We start from the raw sequence: 27,380 nt of genomic DNA, 5'->3' as shown, positions 1-27,380 counted from the left end.
TTCGTGTGATCTGCATTTGCATTTATAAACGATATTACTTTACATTGAAGGATCTTCCTTCCATAAAGTAAGGTCAATACTTGGAATGTCATCACAGGACACTTTGGGGTTTCTGAAAAAAAGGGAAAAAATGTATTGAAGAAAGAAATTACTCACTAATATTACAAATACATTAAATAATTAAGCATTACAAATTCAAGCATGTTTAATAGCTAATAAAAAAATTTAATTGAAAGGCACTAAATATTGCACTAAAACTCATAAATAAGAGTCACTAAAATCGTAATCGTACTAGAACTAATATGTATTATATTAGGGATACCTGCAGAGCAGAGAATTCACAAATGATTACTATTTAATGATCTTATTAGTCTACAAGAAAAGAACACTATACTCTTCAATTTTGAACTACACTCTGAAATCGGACGATATCTAATGTGAAATACCTGACGATATTTCATGTAAAGAGCATGCGCAATCCCTTAAAAATAAAGAATATCCCTTTGTAAGAATAATCCATTTTAGAAACGTGTAGAGAATAAAATGTGGGTAGAAGAATTCTAAATATCAGTGTACTTCAAACAAATGTCTACGTGAGAAAAAAAAAAGAAAGAATGTTGACATTAACATTGTCTGTCATTAATATGATTCATTCATTATTTTGTAGATTCTTTTATAATATAGCTAACTATCGAAATGATTTAAAAAATCAATTCATTTTAGCAATTTTTATAATTTTGAAATGTCTGTTTAATTAATGTACAAATGGCAAACTTTATCAGGTAAAAAATAAATGATTTTCATTAATTGCTTCTTTTTACTTTTTTTTAAAACCGTCTTTTTTTAAAAAAAATATTTTAATACCAAAGCCATTGGGTTATGGTATTCTTCAAACGTTTCGTGTTTCTTTGCTTTGAATAAGGATGTAGTATAGAATTCTTTTCACTCAGATTAACGGTTTTTATATCGTATAATATTGAAGAATTTGAAGTCATTTAAAAATAGCCCTAACTTTATTTATTTATAAGTTTATTGTTTAAGCGGAAATTAGAATGCAGTTTTCAATATTATTGCAGCAAGTACACGGCTTTTTACAGTTTGGAAACGAGATATTCTGCTTTCGAGAATGATGCTGAAACAGAAATAAAAGAATTGCTAGGATAGTAGTTTAAAACAGTTACCGTTATTACATCAAGATAACCGTGAGAATGCAGTCAAAATTAAATTATTACGTATACACAAGGTGTCCCAAAAAGATGGAACATGTGTTTATTTTGTTAAATACAGTAATTAGGTATATACTTCCAGAGCAAAGTTCCATCAAATAAGGTTAGCAAACCCATGAAAATACCTTGGCTTTTTGGGGAAGGATAGTAAAAAATTACAACAATTATATTTTTATACGTTCCATAAAGAAAAAATGTCGATGAGTAAATATTTTTCAGAGACTCTTCTATAAGGATACAAACTTTGCTTTTTCTATCTGTAAAACTTACTGGGATATTAAAAGACGAATTTGTTAACTTAGATCATTTATCATACATCTAACCAGTGTTTGAGCGGGACTTCAGCTACAACTTTCAGGTATGATATACAAGTCATCCCTATTGTCATGTGCTAGGCATATGACAATTTTTCTACACCGAATAAGTTTGTATTTTTCAAATATATGTTTCATCTAAAGTCGTGATTAATCCCTCTAAATTTAAAAATAAGTATTTCACAACTAATTTCTTGGATAAAAGCGAGACATTTTGTGTGTGTATAGAGAAATGTGGAAGAAATATTTTACTAATTGGAGCTTTTACTCTGTAAGGGATGTAAAAAAAATTCAATTTTGTAAACTATTTACTATCAGCCTCCATTGAAACCAACGTGTTTTCATCCAATTCCCATCTTATGTAATGGAATTCTGTAACTGGAAGTAATTTCTTAATGCAATACTTTGGGAGATAAAAACTCCTTCCACTTTTTGGGGATACCCTATGTATAGGAGTATCTATATATGAATACTTTCCAAATTAAAATTATCTTTCACTTTTTTCTATTGAAACTTACTCTTTACTCTGAAGAAGCATTGTATTCTTTTGTATCTCTTTGATGGGTGTATTATCACACAGTATACGAGACAAGGAACACTGTTTCAAAGATGCCCTTTGATCTGAAAAGACAAAGTTTGAATTTCAAACCAGAAAAAAAGGAAACAAAAGAAGTTTTCAGACTTATTCGGATTTTGATCACATCTGGGTCAGAAAGCGTTGATGTTAAGTGAGTTTATTTAAGTACAAAAATAGTTATCATATTAAAAATGCAAATTCTTTTTCAATAGTTTAAAGAATTAAAATGATTTGAAAGCAGTTTAATAGAAACATTTAATTCCTTGTTTGATTAACACAAATAAGGATATTTACATTCAGCTCAAATAATATTTAAAAAAGACGCAATAGAATTAAAAAGTAAAGGAAGAGTTTTCTTGAATGTTAATGTTGATTTTTCAGACTTTTTACAATTTATTAAAGTTGCAAACAAAATAAAATGAGGGATTTCACAGCAAAAATTTCAAAAAAAGGTGAAATTTTTAACATTTGCATCTTAAAATTTGAATATTTCACCGCTGTTTGGTCTTCCACATTTTGTACCTATAAAAACAATTAAACCAAAAAGCACTTTAATCTGAAATTTTTTTATATATTTATTTACTTGATACATATTTATATACTTTTATATATTTATTCACTTGATACAAATGTTGACCAGCTTTTCTTTCTTGTTTAGTACTGACGATGTTAAGTTAATATTTTGTTATTTTAACAGCCTTGCACTTATTTCAATCATTGTATAAATGAAACTTCCTAACCAAACTTACTAACCTCATATTGTCATCAAAAATGTAATTGCCCGTATAATTTATCTTCTAACTGCATGCTGGCTTTCGCAATACCATAGCTTTACTTTATTATTCCTATGATAATTAATTTCTTATTCCTTTTCCTTATTATGTAAATAATAAAGGATTCAATTTTAGCTTTCAACGATATACAAAACAATTAAGCTATTAAATATTTTACTGAAAGAATAAAAACATCTTTAATTTCATTACAGCAGTAAATACATTGTTGGAAATCATGCAAAATATTTGCAAACTTTAACTTTTGATAAAGTAAAAAAAAATTCACGTGATTAAATATTTGATGAAATAATGAAAAAGATTTGAATTTCATCGCAAGATAGTGTTAAAACTTTTGCAAAAAAATATTTTAAAAATATTGTTAAAAGTCAGAAAAAAATTACATGGCAAAAAAACAGCAATCAGTAAAAAGATAATATTGAAAATTTTATAACGATAAAACAGTAAATTTTTGAGTAACATTTTCGGAAGTTATCGTGAAAAATTGTCAAATTCTCGCTTAATTGTTAATTAATTTAAATTTTAATTAGAATTTCAAAAAGAAATCCCTCTTAGATGCACACTCCACATCATAATTTACATTGTATCTTCGAAAGTATTATTAAATATTGTTGAAAATAATTATAGCTAATATTCCAAAAGATTTTTAGCCTTCATGTTAAATAATTTTGAATTCTTATATTTCAAACGCAGTAATAATAAATACAAAGAGACACACAGAACATGCTTTGATCAGAAATTTTTCAAAAGCGAATTATTTTAAGCGTCCCTTGAATATTTCGAATAGCTGTTCTACAGTTTTTAGCCTTTTCGAATTTGAAAATGACCTACAAGACATCCTTCTAAAATGAAAGATCATCTGTCAATATTGATATTTTTAGTTTTGGCAGCATACCACAGAATACTCAAATCTATATATAAATTTACTGAAAATATCTCATACTGGGTGTGGTCATTCATCTCTCACTTCCTCAAATGATTTCATTGGGTGTTTTATTATTCGAACACTTACCAATCTTTAGAATTAAATTATTTATTTTCAGTATGAGGGATGAGTTTCTTTTTCAAAAAGAGTACATAAAGTTTTAAAGGTTCTGATAAGGTGACAAATTCCAGATCCATATTATTTTCAATAGTGTTTGCAAAATCCAAATTTTTATTCTGTTATAGATCTACAAGAGTAGAGATTTATTTAGATTATGAATTAAAAGCAAATTTTAGAAAAGGAGTATGTAATGTATACTAATATAAGGAAATGTTCGTGTGTCCGCGTGCGTTTGATTTTCGGTACCGTACAGGAGAGACTATTACACATAAGTTACTTAATTTCGCACAAGTATATTTTAGGAGTTCAAAATGTGTACCTTAATATTTTTTTTTCTAAAATTTAATTAAAAAGTAAATGAGATTTCAAAGTTTCGTCTCCATAACTCTAGAAAGTATTATATCACAAATTTGATTTTTACAACTTTTTAAAATATGCAAAGATTGTTTTTTTTTTAATTACAACAGATTAAATGTAATTACATTTTTCTTGAAATTCTATATTTCTTTAAAAATGTTTTCTGCTCTATTTTCAGCAATAAATGTCATTGTGAAAAGAAATTTACAACTGCAAGTATTTATTTAAACCAGAAACGCAAACCATTTTCATTGACTCATCAAATATTTAATCTCGTGATTTTCTTTTCCATCTTTAAAATCTAAGACATATAGATTCGACTAATTATCTGTGAAGTTTTCAGAAGAAATCAGAAAGTGAAATCGCATTACTTAAAAAGACAACGCGTAAATTTAAATAGATTCTCAAGTTTTTATTGATACTATGATACTATAGGATTCGACTTCAGTAGACAAATGTCTTTGTTTAGAGAGTATTAAGTTAGTTATGGGTAAAGGATTAACCTTAAATTAAACGCAACCAAAGTTTCTGGGGAATCAGCTGGTCTACAAAGGCGACAAGTCGTTTATATCTCAAAGATCGTAAATTCTTTACATATTAATTCTTATAGCTCAATCTCATCGTATTTATGAAAAAACATGCAACTTATATTCACCAAACATTTTGTTCTATCATAAGAGAGGACTATCTGCTGGATTTCTATAGCATGTTTTATTTTGCACGTTCCTATTTGATTCTAAAATAATACAAAAGATGTTTTTCCGTTAGAGCAGCACCAGACAAAACCATGCCAAATCATAAGAATAACTCGCCAAATCATATCAATAAAGAATCAATTTGATACCTGCCAATATTAAAATACTTTGGTTTTGTTTGATGCCACTCTATCAAGAAAGAGCTAAGTGTTGTATTTGTAATAGCATGATCAAACATTCGAATTAGATAAATTTCAGCCATACAATTAAATATTGGATTCAATTCTTAAGTAATGCTCCTTAGAAGATATTCCAACCTAATTTAAATTCGGAATCTACTGCGCATCTTGCAAGTGGATAAAGCACATGACACCTCAAGTCAGTGTAACGTAGAACAAGACGAAGTAACATGTTAAATGACAGGCGCACTTGTAGTGATGCTGGAGTTAACTATTGAAATCAGTAATAAATGAAATAAGTAAAAATTTTAATTTGGATATTTGAAATCATTTAAATAATAGACTCGAATGAAAAAAATATAGTATGGATGCCGAATTTCAATTACTTTTTAATAATTTTCTTTTGGCAATTTGTATTGCAATTCTTATCATTGCGTGTGAATGGTGCAATTCTTACCATTGTGTGGCGAACTTTTGGCGAGTTCTTAGCTAATTGGCTCGATTTTAATATGCATGGCAAGAAACCATACATTTTTTCTCTTAAATCTTAACTAATAATTTACCAAAAGAGAATGTTTTGAACATGAAATGTTCTGGTGAACTATTTTTTGTATGTAAACGTTCTAAATATTTACCTGGTGTAAACGAAGGTACTTCGCCTTCATGTTCGAAAAAAAATCGATCTCCAAATTTTGTAACATGCAATTGTTTGGCAATGATGCAAGCCGCTGTTAGGCCTACTTCAGCACCTGGGAGGTGATGTTCCATCTGGATCCCTACCCATAAATCCACATCTTCTACTGACCTGTAAAAAAATGTGAAAGTTAAATGCTGAATCAAATCTTTAATTATTGTAATTTTTTTAGAGTCGCCAACAGGTATTCAACCCAAAAAAAGTACATTTTGAAGCTGTCGCAATTTTATTGATTATCTCTTCAGATGTTATCAAATAACAAACATTGGTGGTAGTACTATGGAGTTCCACAAATCTTTAAAGTAAAATCTTTTTATTTTACTTTGCTTTTTCTATTTTTTCTGAGTGCTCTCTATGCATTGTTGTTGAATCTATCAGTCATCCTGAGCGAGTATTTTGGCGATTAATCCTTGGCGTGCTTTAATAGTGCACAAAAATCAAATTTCTGCTTTAGACACATTTTTTTTAATCACTTGGAACAACAATTTGACTCAAAACTACACCTGTAATAACAAAATCCTATACCAAATTTGATATATTTAAATGTTGCGTTTTTAAATTATTGAGTTTACGTGTTTCTGAATGTACAGACATACAGGCAGTCAACCCGTCGTTGGATATGACTCAAAGTCCGATAGGTGTCTACATTATAGATGTTAAATCTGTGTGCCGAATCGTATCTATCGTAGCTGTCTTCGTTTTGTACCTATCGTGATAACTTATATTCGAATAGCCGGACAGACATGCTTCCTTTGAATGGACTTTGATAGAAATCTACAAATTTAGTGTAAAGACCATATACCAAATTTCATCCTTCTAGCTCAATGTATTTTTGAGTTATCTTTATCACAGACAGATGGATATTTTCTAAAAATGTGTTTTTCGAACTCAGAGAGGTCTAAAACGTGTAGATTCGTCAAAATCTCGAGTTTGAATTTTTTGACGATTGTTATACTTTCGCTATACAACGTATACGAGAAAATAAAAAATGATATTCAAAGCTTTATTCAACTTTTTATTCAGCTTTTTTTTTGACCTTTTATGTATTTAAAATATTAGAGTATTAAGAATAAATATAATACTAAATCTGACTAATACGACCGGTAGTTTATATAAAAATTTAAATTTCATAATTTTTCTGTATTACATTTATTAATTCAACTGGCACGAGAGATAATTATTTTCGTTATTTAGATCCTTATTCCAAACGGTAGCATATGCTTATCTGTTTTGAAATTAGCTGTTGGCCCATGATTAGAGTGGACATCATGTATTTATAATATTTCTTGAGACCCAAAAGACTTTGATGCCTTAATTAATGGAATAGCATCAAAACAATAAAAATTCTCACTTGTAGTTTTTCTGTAGCAGATTTGCATTTTTGCAAGACATCAGACCAGATGCAAGGTCTGCGAACGAGGAGATGTTGACTTTATTGCCGAAGCAATATCGCACCAAATGCACATAAGGGGTCAATCCATGTTCCCTTCCTCTCTGTATGTCAGTAGAACTAATGTCATTTCCGTATGGCACATCAGGTGGTCTAGAAGTATAAAAATATAAAATAACTAAATGAAATAGTTCTGCCCAAACATAACCACTCTTTATCTGTAATAAATTATGCACATTAAAATTGTTATATATATATATGTAATATCATCTATCTAGTAATTTAATTTTTTTAAGTTATAAAGATCATATAGATAATTATGGAGTTGATAAACAAACGTTCCACTATTGGATTTCGGTACAAATTGACACAAATGTACATTTTTGGTGTAAGTAATGCAAGCCAACTTTCATTCGTCTATCTTATTGTAGTTTGGAATTATCGTATTTAGTTATCTTATTTAATCATAATTTTAACAATGATATTTTCGTACACGATGAAATGTAAAATGTGTAGATTCATGATATTGACTTTTTGAGGAGTATAATATTTTTTCATTCGATACTAGGAAGCTAAAAGCAAAAGAGTATTGATGTGGGAAAGAGTTGCAGATATGTATTAAACGAAATATGCAACAATACAATCAAACAAAACAACATATTAATATTTTTTCTTGATTCGTTAAAATAAATTTAGAACTGATGAAAACATGATGTTTTGTTCAATTATGAGATTTTCTATGAACTTGTCTTCACTCATGAAATTTGGAATAACACGAGAAATGGTACTTACAGGTATGAGAAATCTGTAGTGTCATTAACGAACCAGTGATCATATTTCTCAGAAGATACTTTGCATACACCTTGTAAAAGTTGCCCCATATGACCTTGATGAATTAAACCAGGGTTAGAATACAGATTCTTGAATCTTAGATTTAGTGCTCCAACTTCAGTAGCTACCATGCTGTGAAGTCGAAAGCAGGCGGTAGCAAATTCGTTCCACATGCCAAGCCGAACTTTAGAATTGTACTTTGAGCCTTCAGTTCCGTTTTTCAAACACAAATCAAACTTTTTCATAAGTGAGGGTCCAAGTAAGTATGGCAAATATTCTTTGAAGGTGATGCATTGGATTTCTGCAATGTTTATTCTCCTACAAAAAAAAAAGGGGGGAGGGGGTAAAAGTTTGTCAGAAATGAATTTTTGTACTGTACTTTTGAATACTGCATTTAATGATTGAAAATTCTAAGTGTGAATTATTGCTATAACTTAAAAATAGCGATGCATCCCTCTGAAAATAAAATGCTCGTAATAATATATTCTGCTCAATGGTTTCTCGACAAGCACATGGAATCTTGTCAATCGTCCAAAAACTCGTCCTAAAAACTGCTATTCTGGATGAATACCAGAAATGGAAACAAATGGCTTTTAAAGATTGCAAATAATTTGTGGCAAATCGCCTCAAAATATTTCAAATGTTTTACATTAATTTTAAGTCTATGCCTAATAGGTATGACTTCCCTATGGAAATTGATATTCATATTTTCTAAAACAAATATATATATATATATTCAAACATATAATTATTTCAAACATATATTATACATAATATTTTCTATCTTACAAATAATGATATTTTTATTACCTTAAGATTTAAAAAAAAAAAAAAACATCTTTTTAAGGATATCAATTTTATTTCTGCACAATTTCTTCTTTAAAAGAAATAATATTTTAATTCAGTTTGATACATTATTAGAAAAAAAATGTTTTTAAATGTTATGAAGGAATTCCAACTACACACCAAAACATTTAATCGCTTGTTTTTACCAGTCATTAACTCAATAGTAAGATTTTCACTTTCTCTTTTATTTCGTAATCTATATGCTTTTTTAATTTGCAATATGCTGTTTGAATTCATGTTTTTCTGTCGTATCAAATAAAAAATGAATAATTTAACAACCTAAATAGTCGATAAATTTGGCGAGAGAAATGGTCGCCAAAAGTAGCTAGTTTTTAAATAATATGTTATTTTATTCTCTTGATAATCTAACAATAATGTTCTAATTAAAACGTTTTTAAATGCATCTAGATTATCGGATATTGAAGTTAACAAGTTTAATCAAAGTTAATAGGATCAAAATATTTCCTACCTCAAACATTTTGAATGAAATCTTTGTCCTTAGTTTCAACAATAATATATTATTTTTTATACAGGCTAGAGTGTATTTTAAAGTTGAAATATTTTGAATGCCTTTTGAATATATCAAGCATTTGTGCCAGAATTTTTAATGTCTTTTCAACCAAAAAATGACTTTCAATATGTCTTTTTGATATAAAAATCATTTATCATAATATTTAAAAGTTGTTTAAATCTTGCATTTATATAATTAAAACGTTTTTAAATGCAGCCAGATTATCGGATAGTGAAGTTTTAAGTACACAGACCAAGTTTAATCAAAGTTTATAGGCATTGTCTTATCTTAGGCTGATCTTGCATTATACTGACCATGGAATAAATGCTGAACTTTGATATTTAATTTTCCAGAATTATTAAATACAAATGCTGCTTTTGTCAGACCATTCAGGAAGCATCCGAGCTCAACAAATGTATGACATAATTTTGCGGAAATTGGCATTGCCGAGGACCGAACCTGCGACGTTAGAGTCCATAGCCGTGTAACATCACCACTTACAAAGCCCGGAGGTTCTTAACTGGCTTATGAAACTACCAACACAATACTTCCCTACCTGTGAGTCAGCGGAGAGACGAACGATATTATCGCGCCAAGCATTATGACGAGCGTGTGTAAGTTGTTGCTGTTAAGTGGTGATAGTGGCAGTTGCGTCAAGTGAGTCTGACGACTTTTTGGTTGCTGCATCAAGTGTGTCTGACGACATTTTGATGCGGGTAGATGCTGCGCCACAACAGCTGCACGAAAGTTACGTGGTCAAGGTCACCAATGTGGAGATTGGCTGAGCGAGGACCGAACCTGTGACGTGAGGGTCATAACCGCCTAACATAATCACTAGGCAAAAGTAATCACTCCAGTCAGGAGGCTGTTAACTGGCTTATGAAGCTACCACCCCAATTTCAACTGATAATACCGAAACAAGCACAGAATTATAACTAAACTGATCGGGAATATTTCATTTGACTCGCCTGTGGACCGAGATTACTGATATTTTGCAATAGTTTTCACATGCTTATTTATCCTATTAATTATTTTTTATGTTGAAATTTCGGGCAAAAAAAGGATCACTTTCGCAGATTATACAAGCCATAATTTATGTTTTTTAGTATTTTTAAAGCTATCGATAATTGTTAAATTATATACTGAATGTAGGGTCTTTTTATACAGATTGTTCAAGGAAATGCAAAGTTTTCAAACTGGTATTTTAGTTTGTATTCTTATAATTTATTTGCTTTCTTAAATAGTTTTAAATTTAAATAAAAATCACTTTCAAATCGTGACAAAGGGATGTGCTATCATCTAATACAAACTCTCCGTCATTTCACCATTGAAAAAATTAGTCTCACTACTTGCGATCTTTAACATCTATAGTAGAGACGCGTGTGAAATTTTGAGCCAAAACCAACGATAGATTCATTCTCTGTCGGTCAGTGTTTTCAGAAACATGTAAATGCGATGATACAAAAAAGCATTAACTTAAAAATATCAAATTTGATATGTGATTTTGTGACTACAACTGTAGTTCTATGATAAATTTGTGTTTCAATCGACTGGGAAAAACGTCTCTAACATACAAATCCGATTTTTGGATCCTATTTACCACATGCCAGGGATTAATCACCAAAAAAAAACTCGTCAAGAATCACACAACTGATCAGTAAAAATGCCAAATTCATTCCAAAGGCTAATATTTTTCGTAACTGTTGTACGCCAGTGCTCTCTGGTATGATAAATTTATTAGAGAGTATGCGAGAAAGTTGTTGGGAGACCGATTCCGCTGATTTCTTCATTTATCTCCTTTATGTAAGTAGGAAAATATCATCACATTGGCATCTTCTCACTTCCAGTAGGGTAACAATGATAACAAAAATTATATGTTAAGAAATTAGTCCTCAGTAATCAATATCTGGGAAATCGTGCTTCCCTCGGCAGGTTTTTTTTTAATTGTTTCGTTACGAATCACATACTGATTACATAGGAATATTTTTCAATCTTGCCTACGTATGAACTGGTCATTTAAAAACAAAAAAAATCATAGACACACTTAGTTTAACATGTGACTCGAAACAATCTGCTATATTACAGTATTCAGTTTATAGTTTGTCTATCATTACTTATGTTTATGAATTTGCACTCAGTTTTACCATGGTGAAATCGAATCCGAGATGACGCTACATGACATTGCTATCATGAGAGCAGATAGAATAAGGCTCTAATAATAAAAAAATGGGGAGTGTAAAATCTTGTTTTTTTTAAGGAAAGACACCTATATAGATTAACATAAAATGAAAAAGTGTTAAATATAAATACATAAGTAAAAAGTTAAAGCAAAAAGCGCGACTCGAACCGAGGACCTGCAGCACATGGGTAGTGATTCCATCTCTTGGACTGTAATAGTTAGCTTAAAAAAAATGGGTTTGTGTGTGTGTGTGTGTGTGTGTGTGTGTGTGTGTGTGTGTGTGTGTGTGTGTGTGTGTGTGTGTGTGTGTGTGTGTGTGTGTGTGTGTGTGTGTGTGTGTGTGTGTAAAATCCCATTTTTTTTTTCTGAAAAGACACCTATATAGATAAACTTGAAAAGCAAAACCTTATATAAATATAAAATGTAATCCAAATCGTTAGAGTCTTTTCTAGATATATATATACAAGAATTGCTCGTTTAAAGATATAAGATTCTATTTGCGATCCATGAAAGAATAAAACCTGGCTTCTTGAAATAAGCGTTCTTCGCCCCAGTGAGAATTCAATCGCTTCAGTTCGGCTGCAACTCTGTTGTGTTCCCTCATATACAAAGTCTGCAAACCGGTTAGAGTTGCGTGCTGGTTTACTCGAAAATCTCCTAAAATATAAAAATGTGTCATCATTTTAATAGAAAGAAAACATAAGTCTCAATAAATTATCATTTGGTTTTGCAGTATATTTGGCATTGATGTGATAGTTTATACCAGCCACCTTTGGCGACTAGTTCGTTCGCCAACTTTATCGACTTTTTAAGTTGTTAAATGATTCATTTGTTATTTGACAACCCTGAAAAAGCATGAGTATACTGCAAATTAAAAAAGTATATGCATTACGAAATAAAAGTGAAAGTGAAAAATCCTCTTACAAAGTTAATGACTGGTAAAAACACGCTATTGAATGTCTTGATATACAGTTTGAATTTTTTCATAGCATTTAAAACCATGTTTTCAGATAATGTAACAAATTGAATTTAAAATATTATTTCTTTTAAAGTGGAATTTGAGCAGAAATGAAATTGATATCATTAAAAGATAATTTTTTTGACTCAAGATAATACAAAAATTATTTTTTGTAAGATAATTGTTTTAGAAGATACGAATATCAATTCCCATAGGGGTAACATAAAGATACGGCTAGACTTAAAATTAATGTACTATTGCCAAAAATGAAATACTTTGAGGCGATTTGTCGTCAATTTTTCTACAATTCTTTCCAATGTTACCATTTCTGGTATCCATCCAAAATAGCAGTTTTTAAGCTAGTTTTTGGACGATTGGTACGTACCACTCTAACGCTAGCAATAATGTTTTCCTTTGCAATTTTAACACAGCGAAATCACAAAATGTAGACAGAGAACATTTCCTTCCAAGACCTTTTGAAAGTGAGCATTATCATTTAAAAACACAGTTAACACACACTTTTAACACAGACGATGAGAGTGTTTCTGTGTAATTTTGGCTTGATTGCTAGTCGCAGTAAAATGAGCACTTCTCTATAATGTTCCATTTTTTCTTACTTCCTCGCTTTGATTTCACATTATACTATAGACTCATTTTGATCTATAATTTCATTAGAACTATGATTACTGACATGAATGGTGCATCCAACTGATTTCTCTCTCTCTCTCTTTTTCGTGTATAAAGAGGTCCGCGGTGGCCTGGTGATAAGCCCTCGGTTTTGGAATCGGTGGGTTTCGGGTTCGAGATCTCATTCCACCGACGAACCGTTGTGGAAGAGGGTCTGGTGCACGCCAAATCCTTCGGGTTAAATGTCCTCCCGTTGGTAAGGTGTGCAAATTTGGAGAGGGGGTGCCAGCTCAGGTGTCGTCCACGTCACCTGACCGTGGTCCAAAATTACGAGATACGTCCCAAAATAGCCCTAGTGTTGCTTTAAACCGGGATGTTAATATAATTAAACTAAACTTCTTACACCAGGAGACTATATAAGAAGAATGAAATCTTATTTTTTTTTTTTTTTTGAGAATTTTTATATAGAGATGATCAAATTATATTTCTTCACTTAGCTAACTGATTGGGGCATAGCGGCAACCTTTGTCTCATTTTTTTATTGAATGACCTTAATATTACTACAAAAAGCAATAAAGTACCTGCAAAGAAACATTTTGACTGTATCTTTTTGTAACAGAAAATGTCCAAAGGATCTATGCCAGTGGGTAGAAGTTCACCATTTTGAGTGTTGTTGGATTTCAGTTTGCCTGAAATCAAGAAAAAATACAACTGATGAGTCATTCTTTAATGATAGCTTCACTTTATAAATTTGGCACGTATGTTATAATATTTCCATATGCATAATTCGCGTTTTATCATCTATCAGAAATCTTGAGTGTTATATCAATAATATATAAATACAGGGTGTTCCAAAAAAAGTTGAAAAGTATTTTTTACTTTTAACTATTGGAAATTAATCGACACCGAAAATCTCAAAAATTCGAAATTAGCTAAAATAAAAAGTTTATATGTTAAACAAATAGCTTTGAAATAAATTTCCAAAAACTGATGCTTTTTAAATTTCATATGATTCCTGTAGACAGAATTAATCATTCAAGAAATATTTCGTTTTGTTGCACACTACAGAAATGCATATTTAATATTGTTACGGATTCCACTATTACTAAGTCCGTAAAATCACCGGGTCCGTTTGTAGTGAGTGTATGGTGTGAAAACAATCAGCAGGCCTCAGTAGAAAACAACAACAACGACGACGACGTTTATTTAACACACAAATACAAACACAAAGACGGCAAATATGTACATCTGAGACGAACACACAGCAGCACACTACAACAGACAGTAGCGCACAAGTAGTAATTCGGTAGTAACAACGACAACAGCACACACAGCGGCCAGACAGAATTCAGCAGGAAAGAGAACCTTTGGAGCTTCGCTCTACGGTCTCTCCAAACAGTTGATATTCTCCATTGTCTCCTCGCTTTAGATATGCCCGATTCACATGTTGTTTCCACAATAGACAACAGGACTCGGCACACAGGCTCAGTTCAGCAATAGCTTGTACTCCACGCAACGCTGGTCCTGCTCCGTTGCTTCGCTAGCCTCTCGAAGATTCGAACTTGACTACGACTCCAACTGCGATTTACTGTAGTTTGAGATTGGCCTCCTTATATACTTTCCGGGAGGTGGGCCGAGAAGGTTCTGGGCCAATCAGGCATATCTCAGTTCCTATTGGATGAATCATTAAAATTCACAAAGTTTCCAGCATTATCTATTTTGTCGTCAAATGGTCACCAAGTTTGACGCCAGGCTCTGGAATTACTGGCTCGGCACCCGAGCAGCATCCAATACAGATGATTGTAAATCGGTCTTTCCAGTAAAAGAACTAACCATGCTGGGAAGTAACATTACAGGTTTGTAACAGTATTCTTGTATATTTTAAGCAAGGCGAACTACTATAATGAAGAAGAAAAACCGATGATTTATTTTTCTTTTTTCTATAATTTAAAACAATAAAAATAGAAATAATTTATAATTTTTTTTTAAAAAAAAATTGAGCTTTTTATATCACATACAAACCAGTTTAAAAATCGTTTAGTTGAATTCAAATGTAATTACAATTTTTACATGAAAGTAAAATTAAATTACCGAAAGAGAAAAGAAGAAAAATAACTAAGGATTTCAAATGAAAATAAAACTCATTTCAGCTAATTTTCTTATTATCACCAACAAAGCGTAACTTCGCACTATAAGCAGTTTGAATCGTCGCTCACCATTTTATATTCATCACGTGAACAAGAATTGTTGCTATAAATTACGTTGGATAGAAAAAAAATCATCTCTGAATTCATCTTTTAACATCTCAGATGTACGTATTTGTCCTTTTTCATTTAAAACAAGAAAGAAAATCGCCCTTTCTCGCATGCCAAATCATAAAGGTATTAATCTCCCCCATCCCTTTTGAATGAACATTGTGGACCTTGATGAAGCTCATGAATGCCAAAAGTATTTAGATTTTCATTTTTAAAGTCATGTCCATGTGCATTTGTATGAGCATGAGTCCATAAATATTTGCAGTTTGTAGTTTAATAAAGAGAATTGAATACTTTGAACAACTTTTGTCCATTTATTAAAATCAAAATTTAATTGAAATTTAAAATTTTATTAATAAGATCATCTGCCAAATTTTATTCTTCTAAATTATTCCCTTTTTGCGAAATATAACGCTTATGCATGCGAATATACAGATCGAGAAACTATCAATCCGCTTCGAATTTTGTTCAAAATCTGAGACGGATTTATACTTTAGATATTCCCTCCGGGGTCCCCTCGAAATTGAGGATGAGTAGCTTCCAGCATGGTGGTTGGTTCTCGCCACCCTTGTAGATACAGAAAAAGGTGCGGGTCTGGCTGCTCCTATTGATGACGAGAAGTACTTCCCAAGGGAAGGGTTGTATTGTGGCCGTTGATGGCCCTTAGGACTCAACCACAGTTCCTGCCAGTGTTGCTGTTGCGGCGGTCCGATCATTCAAGTTTTTCCGTGAGCCTCCCCGCGGGTCGGAGTTGTCAGTTTGTGATTGTGATTATGCACTTTCTACATGAAAAAATAAAAATGATACTCAATGTGAAACCACAGAAGATTTTTAAATGTGTTTGTAAAATAAAAATTTGCCTCGTATCCTATCGTCTTTGTTTCTATTTCTTGAAATACTTTTTTTCTTAATTTTATATGTATTCAGCATTATTTTTGACTAATTCAGATATTTTTAAATACACAGTAGGTAATTTTTAAAAGAATGTAGTTTTAAGTAGAAAATTTTTCTGATTGCTCAATCTTGTCTAATAGTATCTTGTGAAAACGTACGACGTGTCATTTTTTGAAAATTAATTGCAAAATAATTTTGCCAATATAAACTAGTTTCTTAAGTTATTTTGAACATCTTTATTACTTTTAGTGTCTTCTTATCTCAAATATTTAATAATTAAAAAGAATTTCAAGCTTATTGGAACATCCTATATACTTATTTATAGGGTTTTTGTACAAATAAATAACTTTAACTGCTACTAATGTAACGCCTCCCCTTTTTCCCTCATTAGCATTACGACCAAATGTAACGGTTCCCGTTTCCCTATGCATAGTTAAGTGTATAGGACCGCCAGATGTGGATCCTTTTCAATAGGCGTGTCTTGTGTCTGGTTATTGAGACATGAGACCACAGATGGGAGTCCCGTCGTTTCAAATAGATCCATCATGTCTTCAAGGGAGAAGAAGTCAAAACACGCAGATACTAACCTTTTTTCCCCTTATAAAGAGATTCCGCAAGTCATCAAGAAATGATCAATCCCTAGCAACCGTTGTCATTAAGTATCAAACCCCGGTGCACTTCAGCCGATGTTAACTCCGAATAGGTTATAATTAACATGTACTCAAGAGGGGTCGGCCACAAATAGGAATCCTTAACAGACACTCCCTCTATCAAGTTGAGGCCATTGAGGCAGCGTTTCTAAACAAGTATTGGGTGATAGGGAACTCAAGTTCACCAATGAGAAATCAGAGGCATATATATCTAAAGGAAATAAAATGCGGTATTTTTTTCCTCATAGGAGAGGAGAGAAAGGCTTCGAATTGGAATTCGGAGAGACGTTGGTGTCTGGAGAAGTTATTCCTGATTTTTTGACAAGGTCCGTGTGATTCGGGTTTCTGTATTAAGACTGGCCCGATAAAGATCGGTGGAATTCTGGAACGGACCTGGAGTAGCCGTTTAGAGCTAACTGTCTGTTAGCAGTTTTTTGTTGTTGTTGTTGTTGTGATTTATTTTTCGATTTGATTGAGGAACTATTTCGTGATTAAACTGTTATTTGATATTTGTAAATAATATTAACGTGAACAGCAGCCTTTATATGACAAGTTGTTTGCTGTAAATATAAAGGCTGTAAAAAAAATTGTTTTGTTACGCTACTCTCTATATTTGATCCGTCTTTAATTTTGATCCGTCTTTTATATTTGATCCGTCTTAAGATATTACACTAGTTTATTTTCTACATTACTCGGCGAAATCGGAGACGCATAATCAAAAATGGTTCTTGTATTTTAAAAACCCATCAGTCGACAAGCTATTACTCACCTGATCCATCATTCGCTCTGACTTGATTAGCTTTTTCATCATCAGCACCATAAACAAGAGAAGAATCCAAAGCTGCAGTAACCCCATTTGATTGTTGATGCTTACCTAAGTGGTGAAAAAAATTTCACACTTATTCATTCTTATTCACCAGGTATCAAAAAAAAATTGATACTTGTTTCTTTATATCCATTCTAAGTTCATTTGATGCATTAGATTATATCATAGATCATGCAAGACCTTAAATCAAAAACCGAGCCAAAATAAAAATCATAATATAAGAATAAATCGGAAGTTTAAAAAGTTTGCTAAAATCCCATATTTTAACGAGTTAACTGTTTTGACGAGTATACTCGTCATGAAAAAAGGACAACATTTTGCGTTATGACGATTTTATTCGTCAGGACTAATAAATAGTGACAATATGCAATCAAAATTACAATTTTAGTAAACATTCAAACATATTCGTAAATTTCAAGATGTTTAAAATATATTGAGGCCAAGTCGAAATCAAAGCAACTAATAAAAGATTATAATATGTTGTACCATGTTTTGTTCAATACCATTCTCTAACATCAAGTTGGAATAATAAATTAATTTTATATGTTTCTTTTCGTTCATAGGCAAAAAGTGTATATTTAAGTAAATATATAAATGTGATAATTGAAATAAAAAAAATAAAAGTTAATTTCATTAAACATAATTTCATATTACACATAGTCTGTGTTTGACAAGTATACTCGTCATCACAAAATTTTTGCGACACAATTTAGATTCGCATTTTCCGAAGAGGTCGAAACAGTTAACTGGTTAAGCTTCTAAGAAATAGTGCCTTGATTATAAATTCAATTATTCTGACGTATGAAGGCGTTAAATTAAATCTTACCGGTATTGCAGGTGGAGCAAGGCAGAGTTCGGATCATTTCCAAACAAGTTACGTTAAATCGCGAATAAAATGGATCATACGATGGCACTGAGATCGGCAAGCATGCGGGTGCGTCTTTATTCTCTGGTGCACAGCAAGGACTGGGAGCTATAAAGGAAAAAAAAAGTATTGTAGTGAAGATTAACGCAATATTTATAACTTAACGCGAAGGCCCACAGTAGCCTGGTGGTAAGATCTCGGCTTCAAAGCCGAAGGATTTAAAGTTCAAGACACGATTCCACAGAAGAACGATCGTGTATGCGGGCCTGAAGCCCGTTAAATGAATCGGGGCCAAAAGTCCTCCCGCTGGTGTGGAAGCTTGGAGAGGGAGGACTTCAATTCCTTTGTCGTCCTAGTCATCTGACCGCGGTTCAAAATTACAAGATCTGTCCAATATTGGCCCTAGTATTGCTTTTAAACGGCACGCTAATACAACTAAACTAAATTTATAATTTAAAGTGACTTACAATCAACAATGTAGATTAATGCATTGAAAAAAAATCAATCCAAAATCAGCGAGAGTGGTCACTCCGAGCTTTCTAGTATACTCTCCAGTAAACGTCTTGTACCCCTTTCACCGTATAAAACTGTGAACTCTGGTTAAGGCCCCTTGGGTGACCTTGGTGAACAATAGATATGGAATACAGATCTTTGAAGCAGGTTTAGCATTTTTACTGAATCTATACCGAGAATATGTATTTTGAACATATTTTTCCCGACCGTTTGACACAAAACTACAGCTGTAAATAAGATGATATACCTAATTCTTTAACTTAATTCATTGTGATTATGAGTTATTGCATTTTCATGCATGTAAAAGTGCAGATCATTGAACAATAAGCCGTTTGCCAGATTCGGCTCTAAATTTGGAATGTATCCATATTTTAGATACTAAACCTGTGTACGAAATTTTATGTACCTCGTTCTTTGCGTTTTATAGTTATTGAATTCATTTGAACTCGAACAGACAGACAGACAGATTTCTTTTAAGTGATATTCATTCAAAATATGATAAAAAATCTAAGAATTTGGTTGTAATCCCATGCACCTAATCTCATCCAGCTCAAAGTATCTTTCAGCTGTCGTATTCACAGACAAATAGACAATCTTAATGGCTAAAATGTGTGTTTCAGAGATCTCTGAAGCAGGAAAATTCATCGAAATCACGAGTCAAGATTTTTTTTTTGCGATTACAATACTTTTTCGCAAGAAAAAAATCAATGATACACTTAGAGATATTTTCAGTTCTACTTGTTGAACATTATTATCATTGCCAAGATGAGAGCCCCACGGAGGAGTGCACCTTATAATTGAGGATGAGAAGCTTCCGTTAGTTAGTTTTCGTTAGTTAGTTAGTTAGCTAGTTAGTTTTCGCCACCCCTGTGGGTACACGAAAAGGTAAGGGTCTGGCTTCTCCCATCGATGACGGGACGTACTTCCTTAGGGAAGAATTGTACCATTGCCGGTGATACCCCTGAAGCCGCGTTCCGACGACCCGGGCCCTTACGGATTTGCCAACTGACCCATTGATGGACCACCTCCACCTGTGGACGTCGATCCGGAGCTCCCCGTAAATGGTCGGTAAAATGAACAGACACCAAAGCACCCCGGAAAAACATAAGAAAGGGGAAAGAGGGGGGAATGTGTCTGTCTCCAGACACGCACGGGTCTTCAGAATTGGGCTTTAGAGCTTAACCACAGTTCCCGCCAATGTTACTGTCGCGGCGGTCCAGGCATTCAAGTTTTCCGTGTGCCTTCCAGCGGGTCGAAGTGGTCAGTTTGTGACTGCCAAGAAGAGAGTCACCAATGCTTAAACCATTTCTGATTATTTTACAAGGTTCCGAATTTTCTTAATTCATTTAAACTCTGAAGTTGTTATGAATTATCCATGAAGTAGGCACTCAAAGAATGATTTTTTAAGGTTACTTCCATTACTGTAAGCTATAGAAAATATTGTAATGTTTAAATGTGCTATCAGCCTTCAATGAGTCTATGATTCTAACGGCTTTGATTAATAATATCAATGAATTATGATGAACTATAGTAGTAAATAGTAGTTTTTCGTCAGCATTCTGATAGCTAGAAAAGTGATCAAACGAATGAATAAAATTATCTAAGCCAGTTCATTTATTAAAACTGAAGAATCTGTCGAAGATTTATTCTGGGATACCTTTCAAAAATTGGGGGCGAGAATATCAGGTGACTGTTGATTTAATTTTTAAATGTCGAGGTATTCAAATTAAATAAAAAAAATTTCAAATCTGACTAAAGTATGTTTTAGTTTTTCTCATAGAGGACGTAGAATGAGACAATGCTGTTGTAATTTCTGTCTACAATGGGAGGAAAGACTAGGGATTGACGAAAATGGATGACTTATTTAGGTGCCTGGCTAAATTAACAAAGTTACACAAAATTTTACAACTGAATTTCTCCTTTAAAATTTTGAAATAAATCTCAAAATGAAATACTTTTTCCAAAAAAAAAAAAAAAATGACTTACCATCTGCTGGGAAAGATAAAGTTACATCATGCACCACAGTCTGCCCGAATATTGTGAACATGAAAGAAACCTTTCTGGTTGGTCGATGCAGATTTTTAAATATGTTTAGAGTGAGATCTCGGGGCTCGGGTAGTAGACCACCTTTAGTGGACATTCGGATACTTCCAAAACCTGAAAAAACGAAATAATTGGATTAATTTGTTTTTTTTAGCATAACTAGTAGGTATAAACTTCTTGGTGGGTATTTTTTTATACTTACCATTATAGAAAGCTGGTTGGAATCTCATGTAGCATTCAAAACTGACGCCCCAGTTTGGATGATTTAAGTTGTTGCAAGAGCCATTGAACATCCGATATGGATATGTAGGATCACACAGCACGTTTACATTCTTCGCACATGCATTGGGATCCTCTGAAATGTGAGCTTCTACATCAGTAGGTTCGTAAAACCTGTCATAGAAAAAAAAACATAAATTTTGTAAGCACGCATCACATAAATTAACAGAAATAATGTGTTTAATTGAAAAGGATTTAGGGGAGAGAGATGCGCGAGGATAGAACCTGGGACCTTGTTGTTCGCAGTCCAGTAACATAACCATTATACCAAAACAATTGTTCGGGTAGAAGAGCTGTTAACTGGCTTATATGCTATTCACCACAAGAATTTAAAATAATGTCCAATAAACTGATTTAATTTTTTTATGAGTACGTCAGTCATTACCTAGTTGAGCCTGTCCAACTCTTTTGTTTTAGAGCTTTAATTGATGCTTAGCAATGAATATGTTAGAAAAGACGAAAGTAACAGAAATATAGTGTGTAATGCAAGGTGATTTAGAAATACTAACCAATAAACTGCATAGAACTTAGACATCTAAGCAAAATTACATAGAAACATGCAAATACAAATGCAACATACGACCACTTGAAAGTGTTGTGACAAATTAACGGTAAATAGAAACATAAACTAATTTTTCAGTCCTGATTTTTGAAGTCATGAATAGTTAATATGTATAATTGTAACTTATGTCTCAACGACAACATATAATTGCAACTTAAGTCTCAACGATAAAGCATTAAAACAAATCAACAAACAACTCTCCAGATTGGTGAATGAATTTATGCATAAAAACATATCACAAACAAAACGTCAGCATCAATGCAAATATTCATACTTCTGTACGTTACATAAAACAACAGAAATAGAGTATTTAATGTAAAGTGATGCAGAGCAAGTGACAAAGAAATACATGATTATTAAGATAGTATAATAATATAAATATAAATAATAAAACACTACACTCGTGTGCAAAACTTAAGCAGATAGCCATAAAATTTCAGAAAAGTGGTTATTGTGATCAGTACAGTTTTAAGCAGATAGCCATAGAAATGTATAGCTACCTAATGTTTTCAAAAGATTTCATATTCGATTTGCATCATTAAACTAAAATAAAACTTACTTTTCATTACTGTTTTCAGAAGACTTGGAGTCATCAAACTCAGAATTCGATTCATCGCCAGACAGGTCTTTACCTATAGGGACAAAATTTTATAAATTAGAATCATATTATGTTCATTCTGCCATTTATAGATTTTAATTCAATGATGAAAACAAATAAACTACATTATTCATTCATTTTTAATTATTTTCTTATACTCAAAATCGATATACAGTATACAATAATCATAATTTCTGAATTTTTGTGGTTAATATTTGAATTGACTAAATTATATATTTTGTTATACCTAGTTACATTAAATTTAATAAGTCATCAATATGTATTTTAGCATAATAAGTTGATTTGATTCTTTTCTGGACGATTCTTTACTTAAAGTAATAAAAGTTTATCGTTTAAAATCCCATTAGGTTCATTTTTTCCATTTATTATTTTATATCTCTTATGTCAAAATTATCAAAAAAACTCAGGAAGGAAAATGAAAACATTTATGTACTCACCAGATTGTTTTGAATTTGTTCTAGATTTACAAATCGACGAATGACTCTTGCCTGCCAAGCAAAATTCTGTGAATGCCAGTCCAATGATGAGAATGAGAGAAAAGTACCTAAAATGTCCCAATTACATAATATAAGTAAAATGATGTTGCACCTTGTGTTCCAACAGCCTTACTTGGAAAGAAATTTCAGTGAAAGCAGAATAAAAGATAAAAGGTAATGACTGTCTTGTTTTTTACGCCATAATAAAAAAAAATAGTATGTTTACTTATAATAGCAACTTCAAAATATTAGTTTAAATTGCTTCATTTTTCTTCCAGTTTCAATAAGGTTCAGCAATAATATTCACATATTATATTTTGTAAATAAAAATGATGAAGGCAAAGGTACAAATTTCCCATCTGCAATCATTGGTCTAGTTTCGCCAATTTTTGCCTCACCCCAAAGTTTATGACTTCTTGATATGTCATCGCCAGCCCTTCAATACCTTCAGTTTCCATTTTCAAGTCACAAAAGCACAATTTCACTATACTTTTTCGGTGGCAAAAACCTCGGCATCCCTCCACCAACCACAACCACTTAACCAGTTTCTCGAATTTTTATTCCATTTGAAAATTCATGTCATCTAGATACGTCATCAATGGTAACCTATCCACTATCGTTCTAAAAGTTCGAAATATATCGGAAAATATATTTTAGCAGAACAAGAAGCTTTAACAATTGGGCGTGTTTCACCAATTTACAATCATTGCTACCAATCAGAACGTTTCAATTGCCATCACTTGAGATGGGTGCTAATGAATCAAAACCACAGAAACATAAAATTTATATAATTAAAATAATTAATGCAACCATAAAATTAGTTCCTCAGTATCAATCACTTCGTTTATTTCATTAGGTTTTCTTTTATTGAAGCATATGATCAATAATCGTCATCTGCATCCTACAACTCTCCATTTTTGTGAGAAATAAAAACATTACTTTATTGTGCATTGTCTAAAGGTAAAAATATGAACAGAGTTTCCTAGCCTCATTCAGTGTACCAATTTCGCAAATTTTTATTCCCTCTGAAAGTTTTTGATCTTTACATGGGTCGTAAATGATCACCTCTCCATCCCGACCTGATCGAATTTAAGTAAAATTAAATTTTCATTAAGTTTTCAACTTCAACAATTGGACCGATTTCATCCAATTTTATTTGACATTTTATAAATACAGCTAACTATTCAGAATGCTCTATGTTTATCGTTCAAGCATAATTTAAAATTATATATTCATTTGGTGTGATTGCTTAAACCTTAAACCAGCTACTCCGATTCGTCCTGAGGCACTCGGAAAAACCTGAAACACCGGACCGCCGCAACAGCAACATTGGCGGGAAGTGGGGTGAGTCCTAAGGGTCATCACCGGCCACTGTACAACCCTTACCTTGGGAAGTACGTCCCATCATCGATGGGAGGATCCGAACTCCACCTTTTTCTGTAATCATCAGGGTGGCGAGAACCAACTGCCATGCTGGAAGCTTCTCATCGTTAATTACGAGGTCCCCCCCCCCGGGGGGAACCATTTAGTGGGATAAGATGTAGTTCATTAAATATTCAGATATGACTAAACTAATGCTATTAATAGTAAAGAAATTAAGACGAAATCAAAGCGAAAATAGCATTATTGATTTTATATGTTTATTTTCATTCGGAACATTGATATAACGTGCTGAACTATTATTGATAAATTAAATCATACAAATTTACAAAATATACAAAATTTTCATTATATCACAAACGTAATATAATAATTCAAAATAAATATACATTCACATAAAGATTGGGATGATTAATATTTAAAATTAAGTTATTAAGTTAAATTAATATTTCAATAATTTAATTTAAATTAATATTTAAAATTAATTATTAATTAAAATCAATTTTTAATTTGAATTAACATTTAAAATTAATTATTAATTAAATTCATTTAGTAATTTAAATTAATATTTAAATAATATAACTTAAAATAGCATTTAAAATTAATTATTAATTAAATTTATTTATTAATTTAAATTAATATTTAAATAATATAACTCAAAATAGCATTTAAAATTAATTATTAATTGATTTTAATTATTCATTTAAATTAATATAGAATTTAAATTGTATAAATTAATGTTTAAATTAGATAAACTTAAGAAGCAAAAATATTAAATATAAATACATAAGTAAAAAGTAATGCAAAAAGCACAACTCGAACAGAGGGCCTTCAACATACGCTTCAATCATGCTGTTCTGACCACTATACTGCATTACTCGCACTTCGGAGCGGAAGTTGAATTAATTTATTTTAATAGTTAGCTACTAAAAAAAAGGCTTATTTTGTGTGTGTGTTTGTGTAAAATGCAATTTTTTTTCATGAAAGACCTCAATATAGATAAATTTAAAAAGATAACTTTAACTAAATATAAAATTTGATCCAAATCGTTAGAGCCGATTCTGAGATACTCGAAATGAATGTGTGTGTATATATATATATATATATATATATATATATATATATATATATATATATATTGCTCATTTAAAGATATTAGATTTAATTCTTATTCCTAATTCTTACCTTCGAATAAATAGCGAATGATATTTATATTTTTGTAATTCCACTGATCCCTAAGCTATGAGAAGAAATGTGTGTATGTGTGTGTGTGTGTGTGTGTGTTTGTGTGTGTGTGTGTGTGTGTGTGTGTTTGTGTGTGTGTGTGTGTGTGTGTATTACATTTTTTCAAACTTTGTAGTATAATTTTTTTAATATGATCATCTTTCGTAATTTCATTATGGAATTATCTAATCTCTAATAATATCTCTTTCCAGATATAAAAAATTTTAAATTTTATTGGCAAGTATAGGAATATTAACTTCTTCGTCTTCCGTAACGCGCCTAGCGCGTTCAAGTAAAACTTCTCAGGGCGACCGTAACGCGCTTTAAGCGTTCTTCTATATTTTTAAACTTTTACAGAGTTAAAACATTTTGTAAATGTTTACTTGTTTGAGTTTTTATTTTTATTTGTTCTAAAGAGGCGAAAAATAGAGGAAACACAGAAATTTTCGCTAACAGGAAAGGACGGCAAAAGGGTTAATAAGCATTTGTTCCAAAGCTAAAAATAGATGGCAAAAAGTAAGAGTTGCAGAGATTTTTGCCCAAATCTCTTACTCCTTATGTCCTCTAATTATTTTTCATGTTCATAAAATTATTGAATTTATTTTTCACCATTTACTCTAGATGGTTCTTGAAATGTTTCTAATAATTTACATTGCCGTTTTTCTTAGATATTTTTGCCCTTCAAATTGATGGTGTATATGGTGGGTTGAAGATAAAATTTCATAAATATAAATTCCGAAAATTTCAATATATGTTGAGCATAGGAAATCTAAAGGGATTGACAAAAAGAGTTGTAAATGAGCGGAAAAATTAGAAAATATAAAAACAACGTAAAATATATATTATATCAGTATTACAATATGAAATATTGTATCGATTTAAAACCTTTCAAGCAAAGATTCTATTTTAAAATATTATATAAATTTTTGGAACAAAATAAAATAAAACAAAGATTAATATTTGAAAATTAAAAACACAAAAAAGTTTACATTTAACACACAAAAATTATTGGAGTACAGAATACAATTTATTTTAGATCCAAAATGCCTGATAAAATTTACAATTTAAAAATCTTAGAAGATTGTTTGGAACAATTTCAATTTAAAGGTATGAAAAAAACAAAAACTTACCATGATTTCATTCTAAATTTTTTCGAAACAAAATTCAAATATGAGGGAATGATTAGCACTCAGAAGTATCACCGGACCAGCAGGTGTGATATCTGAGTGTCAGACGATTTAAAACAAGCATTGAGTTTCTCAGAAGATTTTTTATTCTTATAATTCCCCTACACAACGTCATCGTAGTGTTTTGATATTTCTTATCAGATGCGTCATTAAACAACAAAGAAAGCTATAACTATTCATTTTTATTATATTATACCTAATATTACAACTCGAATATGAGCTTTCCATTTGTTAAACTATACAAAAAACAATAACAAATGATGTTATTGTTTGTTTAATTAATTTGTTACGAGTAGCATTTCCTATTTCATCTAATTTACATTTCCAATAAAAATAAAATATTTGAAGAATAATATTTCTTAGGTTATTAAATGTTTAAGATGTTTG

General features: G+C 31.4%; 1 protein-coding gene across 2 annotated transcripts; it reads right to left on the bottom strand.

The window, feature by feature from the left end:
- On the bottom strand, window positions 1-27,061 carry LOC129988920 (peroxidase-like). 2 transcript variants are annotated; one of them, XM_056097206.1, is made up of 14 exons: window positions 26,937-27,061; window positions 23,164-23,270; window positions 22,667-22,739; window positions 21,469-21,659; window positions 21,210-21,380; window positions 18,672-18,818; window positions 17,789-17,893; window positions 13,802-13,909; window positions 12,157-12,292; window positions 8,061-8,417; window positions 7,230-7,421; window positions 5,820-5,989; window positions 2,059-2,161; window positions 1-112 (listed from the first exon to the last, which is right to left on the bottom strand). In XM_056097206.1, exons 1-14 carry the CDS (start codon window positions 26,945-26,947, stop codon window positions 40-42), a joined length of 1,944 nt encoding a protein of 647 aa, XP_055953181.1. In that variant the 5' UTR covers window positions 26,948-27,061; the 3' UTR covers window positions 1-39. The 2 variants fall into 2 exon arrangements, with proteins under 2 accessions (XP_055953181.1, XP_055953182.1); XM_056097207.1 differs by lacking the exon at window positions 8,061-8,417.
- Window positions 27,062-27,380: the final 319 nt, after the last annotated feature.

The sequence above is a fragment of the Argiope bruennichi genome, chromosome 10 (assembly GCF_947563725.1).
Source record: "Argiope bruennichi chromosome 10, qqArgBrue1.1, whole genome shotgun sequence".
In the NCBI taxonomy this organism is placed as follows: domain Eukaryota; kingdom Metazoa; phylum Arthropoda; class Arachnida; order Araneae; family Araneidae; genus Argiope; species Argiope bruennichi.
Note: the sequence above shows the minus strand (reverse complement) of the source record. Positions and strands in the feature narration are given on the sequence as shown.

Coding starts and splice junctions, on each gene's coding strand:
- LOC129988920 (XM_056097206.1), bottom strand. Junction 12,293..13,801: donor GTCAAAATGTTTCTTTGCAG/GTACTTTATTGC, acceptor TTTATATTTTAG/GAGATTTTCGAGTAAACCAG. Junction 2,162..5,819: donor AGTACCTTCGTTTACACCAG/GTAAATATTTAG, acceptor TTGTCTTTTCAG/ATCAAAGGGCATCTTTGAAA.